This window comes from Struthio camelus, chromosome 2 (assembly GCF_040807025.1).
Source record: "Struthio camelus isolate bStrCam1 chromosome 2, bStrCam1.hap1, whole genome shotgun sequence".
NCBI lineage: Eukaryota > Metazoa > Chordata > Aves > Struthioniformes > Struthionidae > Struthio > Struthio camelus.
The window spans coordinates 130696150-130712689 of NC_090943.1; the positions used below are offsets into that span (position 1 = coordinate 130696150).

General features: G+C 39.8%; 1 protein-coding gene across 4 annotated transcripts in view; it reads right to left on the reverse strand.

The window, feature by feature from the left end:
• The window catches only part of XKR9 (XK related 9), a 41884-nt gene that overhangs the window by 24342 nt on the left and 1002 nt on the right, over window positions 1-16540 (reverse strand). The window contains exons 1-4 of one of the 4 annotated variants that reach the window (XM_068932531.1): window positions 16430-16523; window positions 14813-15659; window positions 14349-14415; window positions 7261-7840 (exon numbers count right to left, since the gene is read on the reverse strand). In XM_068932531.1, coding sequence (XP_068788632.1) covers window positions 7261-7535 — 275 coding nt within the window. In that variant the 5' untranslated portion in view covers window positions 7536-7840; window positions 14349-14415; window positions 14813-15659; window positions 16430-16523. Of the gene's footprint in view, window positions 1-7260; window positions 7841-8005; window positions 8084-8112; window positions 8207-14348; window positions 14416-14560; window positions 15660-16429; window positions 16524-16540 lie in introns of those variants that run through there. The other 3 variants (XM_009685266.2, XM_068932530.1, XR_011139190.1) reach the window with 3 other exon arrangements.

The window sequence follows — 16540 nt, forward strand, 5'->3', positions numbered from 1 at the left end:
GAACCTTTTCTGTTCAAGATATCTCTAATGCCGTACTTTAGAGATAAAAAAAAATATAGTTTTTAATTCCCATTTTCAAGGCCTTTGCTCTTCAGGCCCGGAGGCAGGCATAGCACCTCTTCAGGGAGAGAACACCAAGTTTTAATCAAGAACCATTTCGATAATTAAGAAGGAACTAATTCTATTCAGGAAAATAGGATGGTGGCTGCAACCTCATGTAAGAGCAGGACTTTAGATGCTGGGAATTACAGTAGTTCCCTTATCCCTGATGAAATCACTTCTGCGGCAAATGATCATTCAGGCTTTGGAAGCCAAAGGAGCAAGGCAATGCTCCTCTCTATAGCAGATGAAATGAGGCGCTTCCAGAGGAACAGGTTCTCAGAACTAGTGATCTCTTTCCAGCTGAACTGTTCAGCAGTAAACGAAGAATCTAAGTATCCGAGTAAATATGCCTGTAAATCTTATCTTGAAGCAAAGCAGTGTTCTCTTCTGCTGGTTACTTGATTTCAATCATCAGCTGTGCAGATTGTAGACTAAGCCTTGTAACTGGGTAGCCCTGTAACAGGCACTGCCATTGCTAGTAAAAGTCATAAGCTTTGAACTTACCTTGCAAGGCCTAAGGACCAAGACTTGTCAGGCTTGCTCTGAAGTTTTCTTGACCTGCCCGCAACTTTGCTTTAGTTGGTTTAGGTAAACCAAGTTTTTCTGTAGAAAAACTAGTCAATTTTTCTAATCGACCAGGTGGCTAATTTGTTTTAATGTTTTTTATTTTTGAATGATACAACCATAGTTTTATATAAGCAACAGTTACAAGCAGTTATTTTATGTAGAATGAGATGTTTATGACTCTGACATAATGCTGTAATATAGAGACACAAAGGCCTGATAGCACATCAGAGACCTTGAATAGTAGAGACACAGGACACAAGAGAGTGGAATACACGCACGGGATAAGAGATGGCTGGGCACTGGAGACCCCATAGCTATAAACTACATGTGAAGTTAGAGAAATGCAGAACTGGAGCTGGCCAAAACTGGTTTTAGGGGCAAAAAATAGAAAAATGAAACAGTATATTACATTTGTAAAAGGCACTATGTATATTAAATTCGGATGTAACATGAGGTTGCAGATCAATGAAGAGAGCAAAGTGTAAAAGTGTGTTAGCAAACATACAGAAAGGACGCTAAGCGGGGGATGAGGAAGGAGAAATCATCAAAATGAACTCCCAGCAAAGGACTCCAGATGCTAATAACACCCGTAACGCACCCACCATCAACACCAGAATGAAGCCGCTGGTCTTAGGACCCAGAGGAGCAGAGGAATGGTGAGCGTAACACCAGGAAAAGGAGTAGAAGCTAAGAAGTGTGTATATAACAATGTTAATTGTATCGTTATTATTACCAACACTTTTTCTGCATAGAAGTATTCTTTCTTTTTCTGTAATAATCAGATCTGGACTAATAATGATTCTTAGATAAGATTATTAAGATTTCAATTATATTAGTAATAAATTCTTGGGTTTATATATAAGGTATGACGGCCCATAAGCAGAATGTTGAGCATAACAGCCTTCAGCCATCACTTTCAAGCTTTGTCTTATTCTGTTCCCAGATTGCTTGAACTTCCAACATCCTTCTCCAGTGAACCTATTTTGACTATATACAGCAGGCAAGGACAGCAAAAGCAGTCCTTCTCAAGGAAATTCACTGTATCTTTGCCCACATTTCTGACATTACAAACATTGCTGAACGTCTTCCCCCTCAATAGAAAAATTTAGTCATCTGGGCTATAAAGATGGCATTATCCATTCGGAGATACTTTTAGGAGAAAGCAAGCAGATGACCACACACCATCACTAGGCAATGTTCGGCTGTCGCACAAGCCTGCTAATGCACAGGCTGAGAAAGGCAAGGTCCCATGCCACTCTCTAAGGCTGCATCTAAGGTGATTTCAAGGTGCATGCTAACGTGCCATAGTTTTCTGGTTCCCCAGCTGTCCACAGGATCAAGGTACTACAGAAACCGTAAAATCCAGGTGCTTGCATTTCCTTCACAAAGAAACAAGGAGCAAGACATCATTAGACACCCGGATCTCCTCCCGGTGCTCATCCATGGCATTCGAGCACAATCCCCTGCAGTTTGCAAAGGAAGCTCAGAAGAATTCTTGGTGAACCCCCCACCCCCCCAGTGTTAAAAGTTTAACACCTTCACCCTCTTTAATAACCAAATTATTTGACCACAGAGGACACAGTGTAAAGGGTTCTTCAATAGCCACAAGTGTATATTTGCAGATCCTTTGATAAACGCATGTTATAGGAATCATGACTTATTCCCTAGTATGTTAGCCATGCGATCTCCAAACAAGGCACAACTCCCCAGGCTTGAAACCTGGAAGCATCAGTTGTAGGTGGGGAACAGTAATGCTGCCATGCAGGGGCCTTAGGGAAAGATCCTTTGCCCTTCTCCTATTGGAGATTCCCAGGCTGCAGCCCTGCCACATTGGCTGTACATTGGTTCTGTGAGCTGGCTGTAGCTCCATTATTTATTCCCAAAGGACACTGTTTTCTTATTTTATGTTGTTCTGTATTTATCTTACTGTGTTCTGAGTAATCTTCCATAAGTAAAGAAATAAACTGTTTGGCAAAGCATCTATAGCTTTTTCAGTTTATAAAACAATTAGGATTCCAAAACATCTGGCTCTTGCATCCAAGGTGTAAACATCTGGAGAATTTGCAGTATTTTCAAGAAAAAAATGTTTGAGTAGACCAATCTGTTACTTGTCCTTACATTCATTCAACAGAGTCTGTGTTTGTTCAAGCAGCACAAAGTGGAAACCAGCTGTACAAATTTCAAGCTCCAGAGCTCACAGCTGAGAAGGCAGATGATAAGGAAGGCCAAACACCAGACATGTTGTAAAAGGAATATTTCAGCTGGATGCGCACTTGATATCATTTGTCAGTTTTCAGAAACATACTGCTTCTAAACCTAGTATGTTACACTACGTTTATATTGTTATAAGACAGTATGCTAGTATTTTTCACTAATTGCAGCTAATTCAGCTATTTTAATCCACTTCTGACTGTAAAAAATATTTTTTTTCTAGAAAAGTCTGAATAGTTCAGCTGCTCTTTGACTATGTCTGCATTACATGATGACAGTTAAGTGAGGTGGCATTTCCTGAGCTCCACATCCTGTGTTGCTTATTTTAGCTCACTATGACAGATCTTTCCTCTTTTAAGGGCACTTTGAGCTTGCACTACCATGCAATCAGCTTATTTGGCATGCAATATTAGGACATTTTAGGAAGGGCCTGTAACAGATTTTTAGGCTTAGCTTGGACAATTGCATTCACAGCCAAGAGGAAAGTTTAGTCTGTACTAAAGGATAGGTCAGGCTTAAATTTTCTTGTTTATCATGCCCAGGGCGTACCTGAACACTGCGCCTGCTCTGAACCTATTATAATTATAGTACTGTATTAATATATTTATTACGATAGCAGCTCACTGTTTCAACCTCATAAACTGAAAAAATTTGCTTTTAAAAAGCAATTGGAAGAAAAAATGCATTAACTAAAAATATCGGATGAATTAGGTACTTTATGTAATGTACATCTTAAACTGAAGGTGAAATGGGTGCGGTATTGGGCCATTAATATGGCAAATATAGAGTCGCCATTTACTTTAAATCTTAATTCTCTTTGGAGTGTAATGGGAGAAACTATTATTTGGGGAACTGTCTTATTGTATTCCCATTAGGTTTACAGTCATGCTTTCCTTCAGAGCTGAAAGCCTAATTTCTAAGGGAGATCCTAACTGCTAAGGTTCTTCTTGTGTTAGGAAGGAGATAGGACTACCAAGTGGTATCTGTGAGTACTTTACAGATGGAAAAGGAAACTCACAGAGCAAAGGTCGGCACACTATTAACAGTCTGCTTCTCACAGCCTGAAGTGAGCGTTAGCTGTGTAAACGGGAATACACAAGACAGAAATTAAGTTAGAAGTAAGAGAAAATGCCTTTGTTGTTACAACGTTGCTCTGCATACTTTATCGTATATTTAATGACTTTGTTGGAGAATGTCTCTGTCAGTCACTGGCATGGGTTCCTAAAGGAAAAGAGTTACAAATCAGAATTTTTTTTGTAGGTAGCACGAATATCAAACTCCACCTAGATTTAGATGTAAGTGATAGACCCACTCAAGAAGGACAGAAGGAGGGTCTAAAGCACCCAGCCTTCTTCTGCTGGAATGCCTCCTGTTCCAACAGGGAAGAATGGGAAGTTGAGTAATATTTCACTGTCCTCATCTTCTGCCTCGCATTAGAGAGGAAGTGGATGATGCACAGCTCCTCGTGGGAACACAGAAATACTAGTATGCATTATGCATCTATATTGCCTTGTTTCTGGCAGTGACAACTGTCTGTTCTCTATTTGCAGAAAATTTTTGCATGTTGTTAAAATCCAAGAGCTTGGTCAAACCCTATTTAAAAGAAATAAAATCTGTTTAGGAGCAGGAATCCCTGCTCATTCCACTCAGAAAGTATGTTTAGACCACCATAGGATGTACTAAGGCTAGCCCAGAAGCAGGGTGAATTATGTAACACTGGACATTTTTATACACATATGCATAAATATACATATATATACACATATATGATTTCCGTATTTACTACGTAGCACTGAGAGTGTGATAACACAAGTAGGTTGAGTCCCATTGTGCTATGCACTATACAAGCATAACACAAAAATGTTCCCTGTCTCAAAGACAAAGAAAGAGGTGTAAAAGATAAATGAGAGATGAAAGAAACTGGAAAGGTATGTGTATTCACATCTCATAATTTCAGGCATCCTAAGTTCATCAGTTAAGTCAGTATTTACTGGCTCCTAGTTCCCTCTACAGTGAGTGAAGAAGATAGGCTCCTGCCCCAAATGACCTTCTGGAGAAGTTCATCTTAGTGATTAGGACTGACTCCTGATGAAGTCTGTCTTTCTCCATTGATTATAGAAATAAACCTGGGAAAGTCGTTGTCTAAAAGTCAGCTGAATAAATTAGGTGACTAAGAGGCAGGACGGGAGGGAAGTGTACGCCCAAGAAACCACAAGGGATACACCCAAGAAAACAAATATAAAAGGAGAACTATAATAGTTAATCCCAAAGGTGTAATCACAGATGTTACCTTGCTGTTATCAGTTTATACTATATAGTACACATTACCACACTGATGAATTTTGAGGAGTGGCTCAAAGAACTTTGTAACTTGTGTATATAGCCTGGAAGGTTTTGCCAAGTATAAGGGGCCACGCAGAAGAAAACATCATTGTGCAATAGAGAACAGGTGACCAAGACTGCAACACCAACAGAGCAAAGACCAAAATTATCTTTACTAGACAACAAACCATTCAGACAAGATGAGGCTAATTGTGGGAAGGAAGCTTTGGAAATTATAGAAATTCACAGTTTGAGGTGTTTATTGGAAAGGATGAGAGTTAAAGTAATCAACTGAAAATCTGTCTGTGGAAACAGCATTTTGAATAGATTCAAGTGCTGAGCTAAGATTGCAGGAGCCACAGTTGCAGCTAATCAGAGCTTGGATAGAGTTCTGAAAGTCTGTGTTGAAAGGAGAGGTCTTAGAGATGGGACACTAATCAGCAGCAGATTTTAGGGGCAACCTGGGTGTGTAAATCCAAGCCAAAGGTGAAACCAGAATTATAGTCGTGGATACATTAAGGAGAATGATGTCATGGAAGAGAAGGAGAAGAAGGAAGGTTTAGGGCTACAGAATGAAAGAGTGATTTGTGCCATATTACACTGCAGTTATTGACTAAACATTTATAATCCATTATCAGAAAGAGAGGTCATGGCTTTAACTTGCTTTGGAAGAAGCAAAGTCACAGGGACTGGTTAGTAAATCATGAGCATAAGAACGGCACTCCCAGCCATACTTGCAGATGAAAAGTCTTGGAGACAGACAAAAAGGAGCATGCTAAAGTGGGCACTGAGAGATCCCCACCACAAGACAGAGGCTAGCAGTGCCTCTATTGCTAGCTCTCAGAATATCTTACATGAACCAACCTATGTCCACAGATCCGGTCTGTGAATGAAAAAAAACTGCCCAATAAATTGAAGAGGTATTTCTTTTTTCTTCATACTATAGTATTTTATAAATTTTTGCAATACCTGACACCAAAAACATTAAAGCTGTCAGCAGATGCTCCTCTGCAAAATATAAAACCTAAGCATTGTAAGAGGAGGAGCAGGAAAACAAAGCTGATGGACAAAAGAGAAAACAGTTTTGAGATGAAAAAGTTAACAGTGATAGGTAAAATTTCCATCCCTTTTCTTAATCCATGATAGCATATAGTAAATAAAACGTGTGTAAGAGGAATTTTTACATTGGCATAAATATATCTTTTACTGCTGTCCATTGATTAGTATACGAAGTCAAATAAATTTCATTCAGTGCCTCTGAAGTCTACATTCACTCATGTTTCTTGCCATTATATGTCCAAAATAATTAAAACTCACGTCTACAGGACTTTTCACCAAGATCTTCTACCTAAGTTTTAAACGGAAGCAAAAACTTAGCACAAATGTTCTCTGCAATGTCGATGATAATTTTATACCAAAGCCACCATGTAAACTAAAGAAAAAATGTGAAACACACAGTATGGTAAACTATTCCTAGACACATCCTTTTCTGCAAAAAAAGGTTCCTGTCACCACTAACCCAGTCCCTGCAGTAAGTAGCGCTGCAGGTATTCTTACTAACTATTCAGCTATTCAGTTCATCTCAGTCTCGGTGTTTCTTCTACACAAATGCGGTTCGACTCTCAGGTTCACAAATTAACACATACTTTAGCTGTCTCACCTCCTTAGAATAACCAAATGAATTCTCTTAACATCATTTTAAAATCTTATTTTCCTTTATCAGTTGCAACAGTATTTCTCTGTAAAGAAAATATTTTTACTAAATATGCCCTATCCGAGAGCGATAAATCAAACAAGGATAGGGTGTGATAGACAAAAACTATTACTGACAGGCAAAATGAAAGAAGAGCCACATTTCCATCAAAACCTGACATAATGTATCCCTGGCATAAGCAGACACAAATCCATTCACTTACGCAGTGTAATAACTGTTGATGCCAGGAGTGGATTTGCCCCTGAAGCCATGTTAACATAACAAACTGGCACTGAAATTTCCACAGTAAGCCAGTTTAAAGCAATTTGATTTCTCACTTTAAAATTAAAAAAATTTGTGCTTACCTTATAAAAATCCCACAGTGAAAGAAATGAACTAGCAAGATCCACTTCAGCTTCTCAGGATCAGGATTTTCCCAGTCATTTTTAAACCACTCATAACTGAATAGCTGAGTTACTACTGATGAAAGACCTCTAAAACACAGTATCAATATACCCCAAGAATATTGTCCCTCACAGAAATATTTACTAGCTACCCAGAAATCCACCCCAATATCAACTACATGAATTATAAGTCCACCAACTAAAAAAATAAAATCCTGCTTAGTAAATTTCATCATGCATTAGATTGTCACTATTTTCATTCTGTCCTCATTTCACACGAAGAAAAGTCAGAATAAATCTACAGACTTTCCTACAATGTAGTCTTTTTCCTAATGGTACCACCTCTTCATACTGCTTTATACAAAGGAAGGCTGGAGTACGCATTTTTATTACGGCAAGCAGAATCAAAAGAAAGCGACTTCAGTTTTTCTGTTTTCTTAGTTTACGTACTAAACTAACTTCATTGGCAAGTCTATTCCAGAAAGCGTAAATGTAAAGTGCCTTTTAAATTGGTGGAGTCATTCTTCCTAGTTGCTGGCTCCTAAAAAGGGAACAAGGGGAAGAAAAGGAAAGATCATAAGTAACATTAATGATTTTGTTAAAGTATCACATAGCAATTTGCATGATCACTTAAAGCAGGAAGTATAAAAGAATGTAGGATACACTGAGGATATCTGTGAACAATCGACCCAGGGAGAAGCTATACCTCTGAACCTGCAGGTCACTCGCTCTCCTAACCACAGCGATTCTGAACATTAGTAGGCAGCAGCTGAGATAACTGTTAATAGATGAAATATTAAGAAATAAGCTTACCGACCAGCTTTTAAAACTCCACTATATGGGAAAAAATATCGACTCCTTCCCAGAGTTTTCTTAACTTCTGAGATAATCTTCCTTACTGTGTACAAAAGGCTGAGAAAACTGTCTTGAGTACACATGATTATATTAGAGTACACATCATTACACCGTTTCCAGCTGTGTGACCGCGTTTGTGTCCGCATATCTAGCGGTGTTATCATTTATGCTTGTTTGTTCATATGCAGCGACAACAGTAATGAATAGGATCGTGGCTCTACCTGTTAGAGACACGTAACGAGCCAGGCCTGCCCCAGCCAGTATCTCTTTGAGAAACGTCTCTCTAACTGCTTGAGGAGTAGCTGCACACAGACTACCTAACCACACTATCTGCTGCATATGCAATTCATTCATAGTCAGAACTATGTTTAGATTGCCTAATATTGTAAAGATTCTTGGGATCTCTTTAAGTAGTCTTTGTATTTCTTTGTGTCTTTGATATTTAGAAAAGCTATAAGGAATTACATTCTTTTGTCTCATTCAGTCCCCTCTCTGCTAAGCTATAAACATTAAAATTGCAACACCCCTTTGCATTTCTTAGGAAGAGATTGCTGACAGCAATCCAAAATAATGGAACGCAAGGATATGCCAAAGCCCCAAGTTCACGCCACCACGAAGCAGCAGCAGACGATACCCGGAGAACAGCAGCGGCCAGGGAATGCCGCGCAGAGGGAAGGGCACGCTGCAGCAGCTCTCGTTTGGATTTGTGTGAATTTAGGCACACAGCCACTGAGAGCTGAACTGAGACAATTGCCTGATATCACATGAACTCTCTGAAAGGTAATGACTATTCTTAGCTCATGTTGACTGGGCTATTTTACATTTTGACCTAGGCACAAATTCAGAAAGAGAATCTAAGCTCTTAATTTCCTACTGAAGACAGTGGGAACCTAATAGCCTGAATAGGAGCTGAGCGTCTTAACATTATTTTTTTGGATCTAGGCCTTAGCTATTTCTAGCTTCTTGTTCTATCTTCTGCTTAGGTTTCATGTCCAGCCCCAGGCAAGGTCAGCAAAATCTGGTGATCTCTCATCTGGGATACCTGGAGTCCTTTTGTTGTCCTTTCCTATCATCTCCAAAAAAAACACCACTATCTCTTTCAAATCACTAACACAATTTATATGCAATTTACAGTCAGTTTCAGGGAAGTGGACTATGGTACACATTCCAGCATAAACTGAACTTTGTGTTTAGAAATGTTTCATAACCTGGAAACTTGTGTAAGAACAAACTTGCGGGTATATTAGTAGGGTTCATTCGGGAGAATTCTAAAAAACTTTAGGCACTCTGTATAAGAACATGCCATCTCCAACTTGATGTACCACCCTTGTCAGGCTTTATCCTTTTTGTGACAAGGAAATTATGCATGGTTTTTAAAACAGAGAATGAAAAAAACTAAGTGCAGTATCTGACCACTGCAGGAAACATAACAGTAAAAGGTAAGTGAATAGCTGGATCCAAGCAGAAAGTTCTCTGGACTGGCAATGTATGACTGAAATATGCCAGTATAGCAAGGTTCACGTTTAATGAGTAATAACTGTATTGGATACAGTTGGCTTTGAGTGGCAAAGAGTAGTGCCCAATTTTGTACTTGAAATAAATAATTAAGGTAATTTTACTTCTCCCTGCTTACAACCTCCCTATCGTTTTTCATCTAAGCATTAGATGAATTAATTAATTATTAATGAATTAATTTATCTTTGAATCAATTTATCTGTTAAGCTTCTCCAATAAGCAAGGAAATTTTACAGGCAATATCCAGACTGCTTGGAAAAAAACAGTATGAAGAGTAGCTGTGAAACAGGTGAGTTCTGCTTCCTGCGTACACCCTGTCCAGACAGCTGCCAGGCAGGCAGTCTGCAGACCTGTCTGGACATACCTGGCGGTAGATGAAGCCATTAGGTATGCTGAGACATATGAGGAGCTACCTGTTATCAAGCAGGCTTTCTGTCACCTTTGCCATCTTGCTCACATTCTCATAATTATCTTGAAGAATAAATCCAGTTTTGAAAGAAGGTGGCTATTGAGACAAAGGGTTTCTATTTTGCTCATGGTAACTTAAAAAATCTATCAAAGACTCAAAAATCTGTATCCCTCATACTCTAGTTCAGAGTCTTTATTCCAAGACCAAGCACAAATGCCTGTTGGCAGGTGCACATTAAATCTCTGTTGAAGATTTCAGCCCTTAACATCCATTATATTTTATTCAAGATATCATTCCAAAGAGTGCCATGTTTGCATACACCAGCTGGAGTACAAGTAAGTGCTGCTGGGAGACAGTGTCTTGTATCACACAGAATTACCTGGTCCCTGATCTTGCTAAAAGTAAAAAATTTAATATGACAGGACCAAGAAGAGTACAGTGTCTATCAGGCATCATAAATATGCCTTCTCTAGCAATTAAAGTACTTTTACAGAGTCATTTTGCAATAAAGCAGAGACAGGAAAACGTTATTAACTAAGCCTTCACTTCTCACAGTACTTTTCAAATGCTACTACAAAATACAGACTTACCGTAATACCTGCTGGGGATAAATACAGATTTTCTATTAAAAAATTGTATAGATTTGCTTATTTGCCAGTGTCCCATGCATGGCTTTGCAAAACTTTCAATCTAAGAAAAGCTAAAGGGCTTACTGCCATAACAAACTGAAACGAAAATCATATGCTAACCACATGACACAGTTAATAATTTGCTGCCTGTCAAGAGCTATCATTCTTATGAACACGTTACTATAAAAATCTATTCTAGAGATTCTGTTTAGACATCTCTGTCTATAGTTCTTATATTACAAAAGCTCCTTCAATAAATTAATTTCTCATTTTACTCCATAAAGTTTAAAAAAATAAAAGTACCACTTTCCCTCTGCAGGTGTGTATATCTGCGTATGCATATTTCAACTTATAACTTAGTTTCTTAGATATGTTGAGCTAAAGCCAGTAAATATTTTTGTAAATATATATAGGTATGTGTTTGTGTGTGTGTGTGTGTGTGTGTGTGTGTGTGTGCGCGCGCGCGTGCGTGTGCATGTGTGTATATGCATATATATATTTATTTGTATATACATATATATCTCTCAAAGATTAATGAACAACTGTTTTTAACTATAGTTGAAAATTGTTATAAAATGCACTTTAAAATATATATTAAAAGCTTTTCTATATAGTGATATGTAAAGAAATAACATGTATCCTGGTACCTTAAATAGACAAGCGATTACAATTGTTTTCCTCTGGTAAAACTGTAGGTGTTTGCAAAAGCCTGTTCCCACTGCGTCACCAGCACTCAACACTCAACTTTTATGCTACTGAGAAAATCCAGAGCACGTTTAAAAGAGCTGCAGGGTACAACGAGCATGTGCCAGGATTCAGTCTGTATGATTGCGCTGCACAGGATGATACATGCCCTTGGCTGGAGTACTTTGTCTTTTCTAGCTCTTATGACAGGAGATAGAGTCCTATTAGTGTCCCCATAGGATCACGAATGCCTTTTCTTGTGCTCCCTCCTCCCTAATAGGTTAGAAATATCTTAGTCCTAAGCAATTCTCGCAATGCCTGAAATACCAGTATTCTCAAGTCAGCACTTAAAGAATGGAATCAACTGAACAAGTCAGTCTTTGAAGGCTAGAAGAAACAGTGGCTGAATCCGGAGCAGGATTCAGGACTTCGTGATTTAAATGCACATGATACACAACAGCACATCCCTGCATGACAACACATTAGGAAAACACATTAGGACATCAGTGGGGCCATGCAAAATCCATAAAGATGAAAAGATGCAGCAGAGGCTTTGTTGCCTCTCTTAAGTCTCTGTGACGATTCAAATGTAATAGGCCCAGTGCACGCATGGCCAACATGCACGCCAACAAGCTCTTCGTAATGGCTCTGGGTGTAATGAATGTACTAATTTAAAATGTAGTGCTATATTGCTCCACAATAAAATTCTGGTGACTTAGAAAAGAAGCAGCTCAGTAATTACAGTGATACCTGTTCTGCCCTAAAAACAACCAAATTTATACAAGCAGTACAGATTTTGTGGACAATATTTCTTTCAACATTGGACTAAGCTGCTATGTGCTTTTGAAGCAAATTAAAAGTCTGGTATCAGCATAAATCTGTGTAAACTCTACCAAGAAAGACAAAAATGAATGCACCATGCCCATCCTGGCTCAACGTTCTATTTGCATAAAATTTACTGGGGAGCACTGGTCCACCGGTTCTTCATAACCTCCACTTCACGGCGAACTCAACGGATGAGATTTTAAAAGTGGCCAGGCTGCGGACAAGACAAGACTGTGACTAGACTATCAACATTTAGCAGCTTTTATGAAGACTATTCCTCTCTCCATGGATCTTGGACAGATTGGAAAAGCAGCTGCCTCCCTGTACAGCTTAGATTTTTTAATCCTGAACAACCTCCAGTAGTCTTAGTCAATTATTAATATCACTCCTTTATCTACTAAAGGATTTTGGTATTTTGGATGTGCATTCTCCCTGATTAATAAAAATATACACACTTCAGCAGCATAGCAACAAATACATTATATGATGAGTTTGTTATCTAGTTTTAAATTCTTATAGCTCCACCTCAGCTTTTTAACATTTCTAAATGAGGCTTTGCAAGCTCTTTGCCCAAATAGTAACTAAACTCCTCTGGCTTTAAGTGAAGGCATCTTAAATCATCCGAGTCATGAACTCACTGCTGCAACCTTTGTTATTATTACTCAAATAACACAAACTCTGTAGTACAGACGGAGAAGGTTTGCATATCTGATCATTGGACCGTAAACCAAGGAACTCACGAGCTAAATTACTGGCTGGGTGATTTATTTGTTTTCTAGCTAGACTTGTCACTGAAGAAAATACATCCTTAAATTGTGACAAAACTCTTGTGGTATTCCATATACATCTTGTTACTTGCTTCCAAATGGAGTAGGAAAGACCCTTTTTCCTCTGCTTGATTAGTATTAACAGGACATTGGATCTATCTTTGCAGTGGTCGACTTATTCCAGGCATCAGAAATTAAGGTCCTCGCTAGGACTAGCCTGGAAATAAATACAACGAAAACACTGACCTAAAGAATCCCAGGATTTCTGAAGGTCTATTGTCTCTCTTTATAAAGAGTTTGATGCACAAGCTGTCAGCAGTATGCTGCTGCATGGTACCCAGAACCCCAGAACGCCCAGTCAGGTCCAGTGAGCCCAGAAGTAGAACTCACAAGCAATATATATACTCTGAACAGCATTAATCTATATAGATTTTAGGAAAATCTCCTACAAGCCAGCTGATCACTGGCCTCTTGCATCCTTTTACATCCTTTACACAAGCTGATGTAAAGATGTGCTGCCTACTGACGCAGGATTCTATCACGTGGCCTATGTTCCCTCTGTGAAATCTGCTTTCGTTTCATTTTGGTTTGAGGTATTTTTACTTATCTCTGAACCAGGTTAGAAGGGTAAAAAAATAAAAGGTCGGAACGAAAACTTCTGCAAGTAGCAAGAAATATATGCATATCTTTTTAAAAATGTTTTATAGGTAGCTGCAAGAATGTGTATTAAAGTAACAACATGAAAACCTACTAAACCAAAAAGTGTCAATGATACTGTCATAGAGCAGCATCTATGAAAACGACGTTAAGTATGTGAAGAAATTTTCTATGTGATATTTAGCGGAGTCTGTCTAAATATCACATAATTACACTTTTGCACTTAGATAATGGCCTATTATTCAGCCGCAGCGGAAAGGCATTTACCCTCAACAATTATGCCTAAAATGGGAAAGAAAGCCAAGTGCCAGAACTTAAAGGTTTCTTGAGTACTAAAAATGTAGGCAGTGACCTTGTGAGATTTTTCAAAAACACAAACTGCATTTTAGGTATCTAACAGTTGTAGAGAATTAACTGTAAGTCAAATGTGACATTGTGTACCATCAATCTCATTTTAGGATTACTGAAACTCAGCTATTTTTTACTGACTATTCTCGTACTCCCTGCTTCAGAACATTTTTCCCCTCAAAGTTTTGTATTAACAGTGTAAAACAGCACTTTGATCAGTGAAGCCAAAGGAGAATAGCAGGACTTTCAGTCCGTGCCTGTTAACTCCTGGCTTATAAGAGAAAGAACAAACTTTTCAAACTGATGGGCTTATGCAGGAAATGAAGATGAGTATCTTAATGAAGGAAAGAACGAACGAACCTGTAATTAGTTCTCCAAAGGCACCCACTGCTACCACCTACAGACGAAAAGGATTCACAGCTCCTACCTAGTATCAGAAAATACATTAGTTTTTACTACAACATAGCAACAGTAGTAATAATTATTCTCTGAGGACCAAGACTACAGTTCCCCAAACAATTTAAACAAAATCCAACCTGTGATGTTAAAAATAACCGACACTTTATGTCATAAGCTTTTAAAATTAGTTATTAACGACATGTAAAACTTCAGGCAAATCATGACAGATTTTAGAAATCATCTCTAAAATTACAGAATAATCTTAGAAATAGTAAGCCCCTGAAATACACAACCTGCCTTTGTATAGGTAGCTACACTTTTTTTAACTGCACAGCTGCTAAACTTTGCATAGCGACAGAAAGTGGGTTGAATGTACCACCGAATAGGTATACATGCACACTACAAAAGTCAGCATAATAGGGTACCTCTTTATTAATTCCAGGTACGTTCACAGTTTCTTATAAAAGAGTAGACAGGAGAATGATATGGAAAGAGACTGGAATACTGTGTACTGGGGCATCTGCTTACACTAGCAGCATACATGCGCACAAAAAAACTTCTTTCCTTTGATGTGAAACATCCTTTTCTGTTTATCTGTAGTTGCTGCTTTGATAAGGCTGGAAATAAATGTAATGTTTTGGCAGAAATAACAGTTCAGATATATAAAAGAAATTGGCCTGAAGGCCTAAGCACAGGGATGGCCCATGTCTGTACTGTAGTTCAGTTTTTGTCTGTGGCTTTTCTGATGCTTGACAATTAACATCTGCAATCAAAGTCCAGGCCCAGGAGTAGGTTTTTTAATTGCTGCGTCATGTAGGCCACAGAGCAAATTGTTTGGCTGAATGGGTGACAGCAAGGCAGCGCATACTGTTTGTGAAGCTGAAGGGTTCGCCCTTTGTGTGTGCTAACACATAGGTAAATTAGCACTGGTTAAGCAGCAGTAGAGCAAAGTGTGTTGTTGGTCCCTGGATGATTAAGAAGCAGTGCCTTCTTCCCAACTGACCGGGCAGCCAAAAGGCACCAGTTGTTCTCTGACCTTGGAGGACAGTTGTGGACATTGAATTGTGCGCTGACGCTTGCAACCAGTGTGGCGTGGCCAGCCAGCTGGCAGCAGGGCCATCTTCGGAGCGGCCTCCCTGCCTCGTGCCATCCTCTGCCTCTTCGTGGTCCCATGAGCTGAAGAAGGCAGGGAGATCTGCGGCAGGCTGAGAACGGGCAACGGCGGAAGGAGCAAAGAGACAGCGCCCTTCCGGTGGGGAACGCCGGTGCGTCCTACGTGGAAAGACGCAGACCTCTGTTAGTGTGTTAAAGTCCTTAATAGCTCATTCCCTGGCATCTAGCACGACATTACTTGCTTGCATTGGAGTTTAATCAGCCCAAAGGTTTTAAAATTCGAAGTTTTAGGAAGTTCTGTTGAAGCCAAGTAGTTTAGGTTTTCGGTTCCAGGCCTTACTGAGCCGTTTGTATCTAACGAGCCTTTTGGAAGTTTGCCTCTCAGGTTCGTTTAGGGATTTATGCCCCTTCAGGAGACAGTGGGACTCTGTCCTGTTTACCCCCGTAAATCCTAGAAACGGCTCCAGATCACACACAGGGACTGCAACCCTACTTTCATATAATGAGCACTTAGAAAACCATTTAAGTAAAACCATCTGCTCGCAGGGAACACTTTTTTGTGCTGGATGTTTTTCTACTATCACTTCAGAAATTCACTTATGCTGTCAGGACGTTTACAGGTAAAAAAGCAACGGAGCAAACAGCATCCGAAAGCCAAACCTGAAATTGCCCTCTTGCAAAAGCTCCCCTAACAACAGCACCATCAGCTACTCCAACCGCGGGGTAAACTGCCTTTATTCTGCGCTTACAGGTGTTTTACGGGGGGGGGGACGGCCGTCCGGCTGGGGCTGCTGGAGGCAGGGGAGCGGGCAGCCCACCCGCCGCAGCTCCAGGCCGCACGGGCGGCAAGGCCCGAGCGCCGCCGCCGCCAGCTCCGCGCCGCCATGAGGGCGGCGGCGGCACCCGCCGAGCACGGGCGGTTTGGCTACCGCGTCCCGCAGATGCGGCGGCAGCTCCCCTGAACGCCTTCCTGTCTCACGGAAGGGGACGACGGGCTATACTACCACCTCCTCTGCCCTCAGGGGCGATTTCCCTCTAAA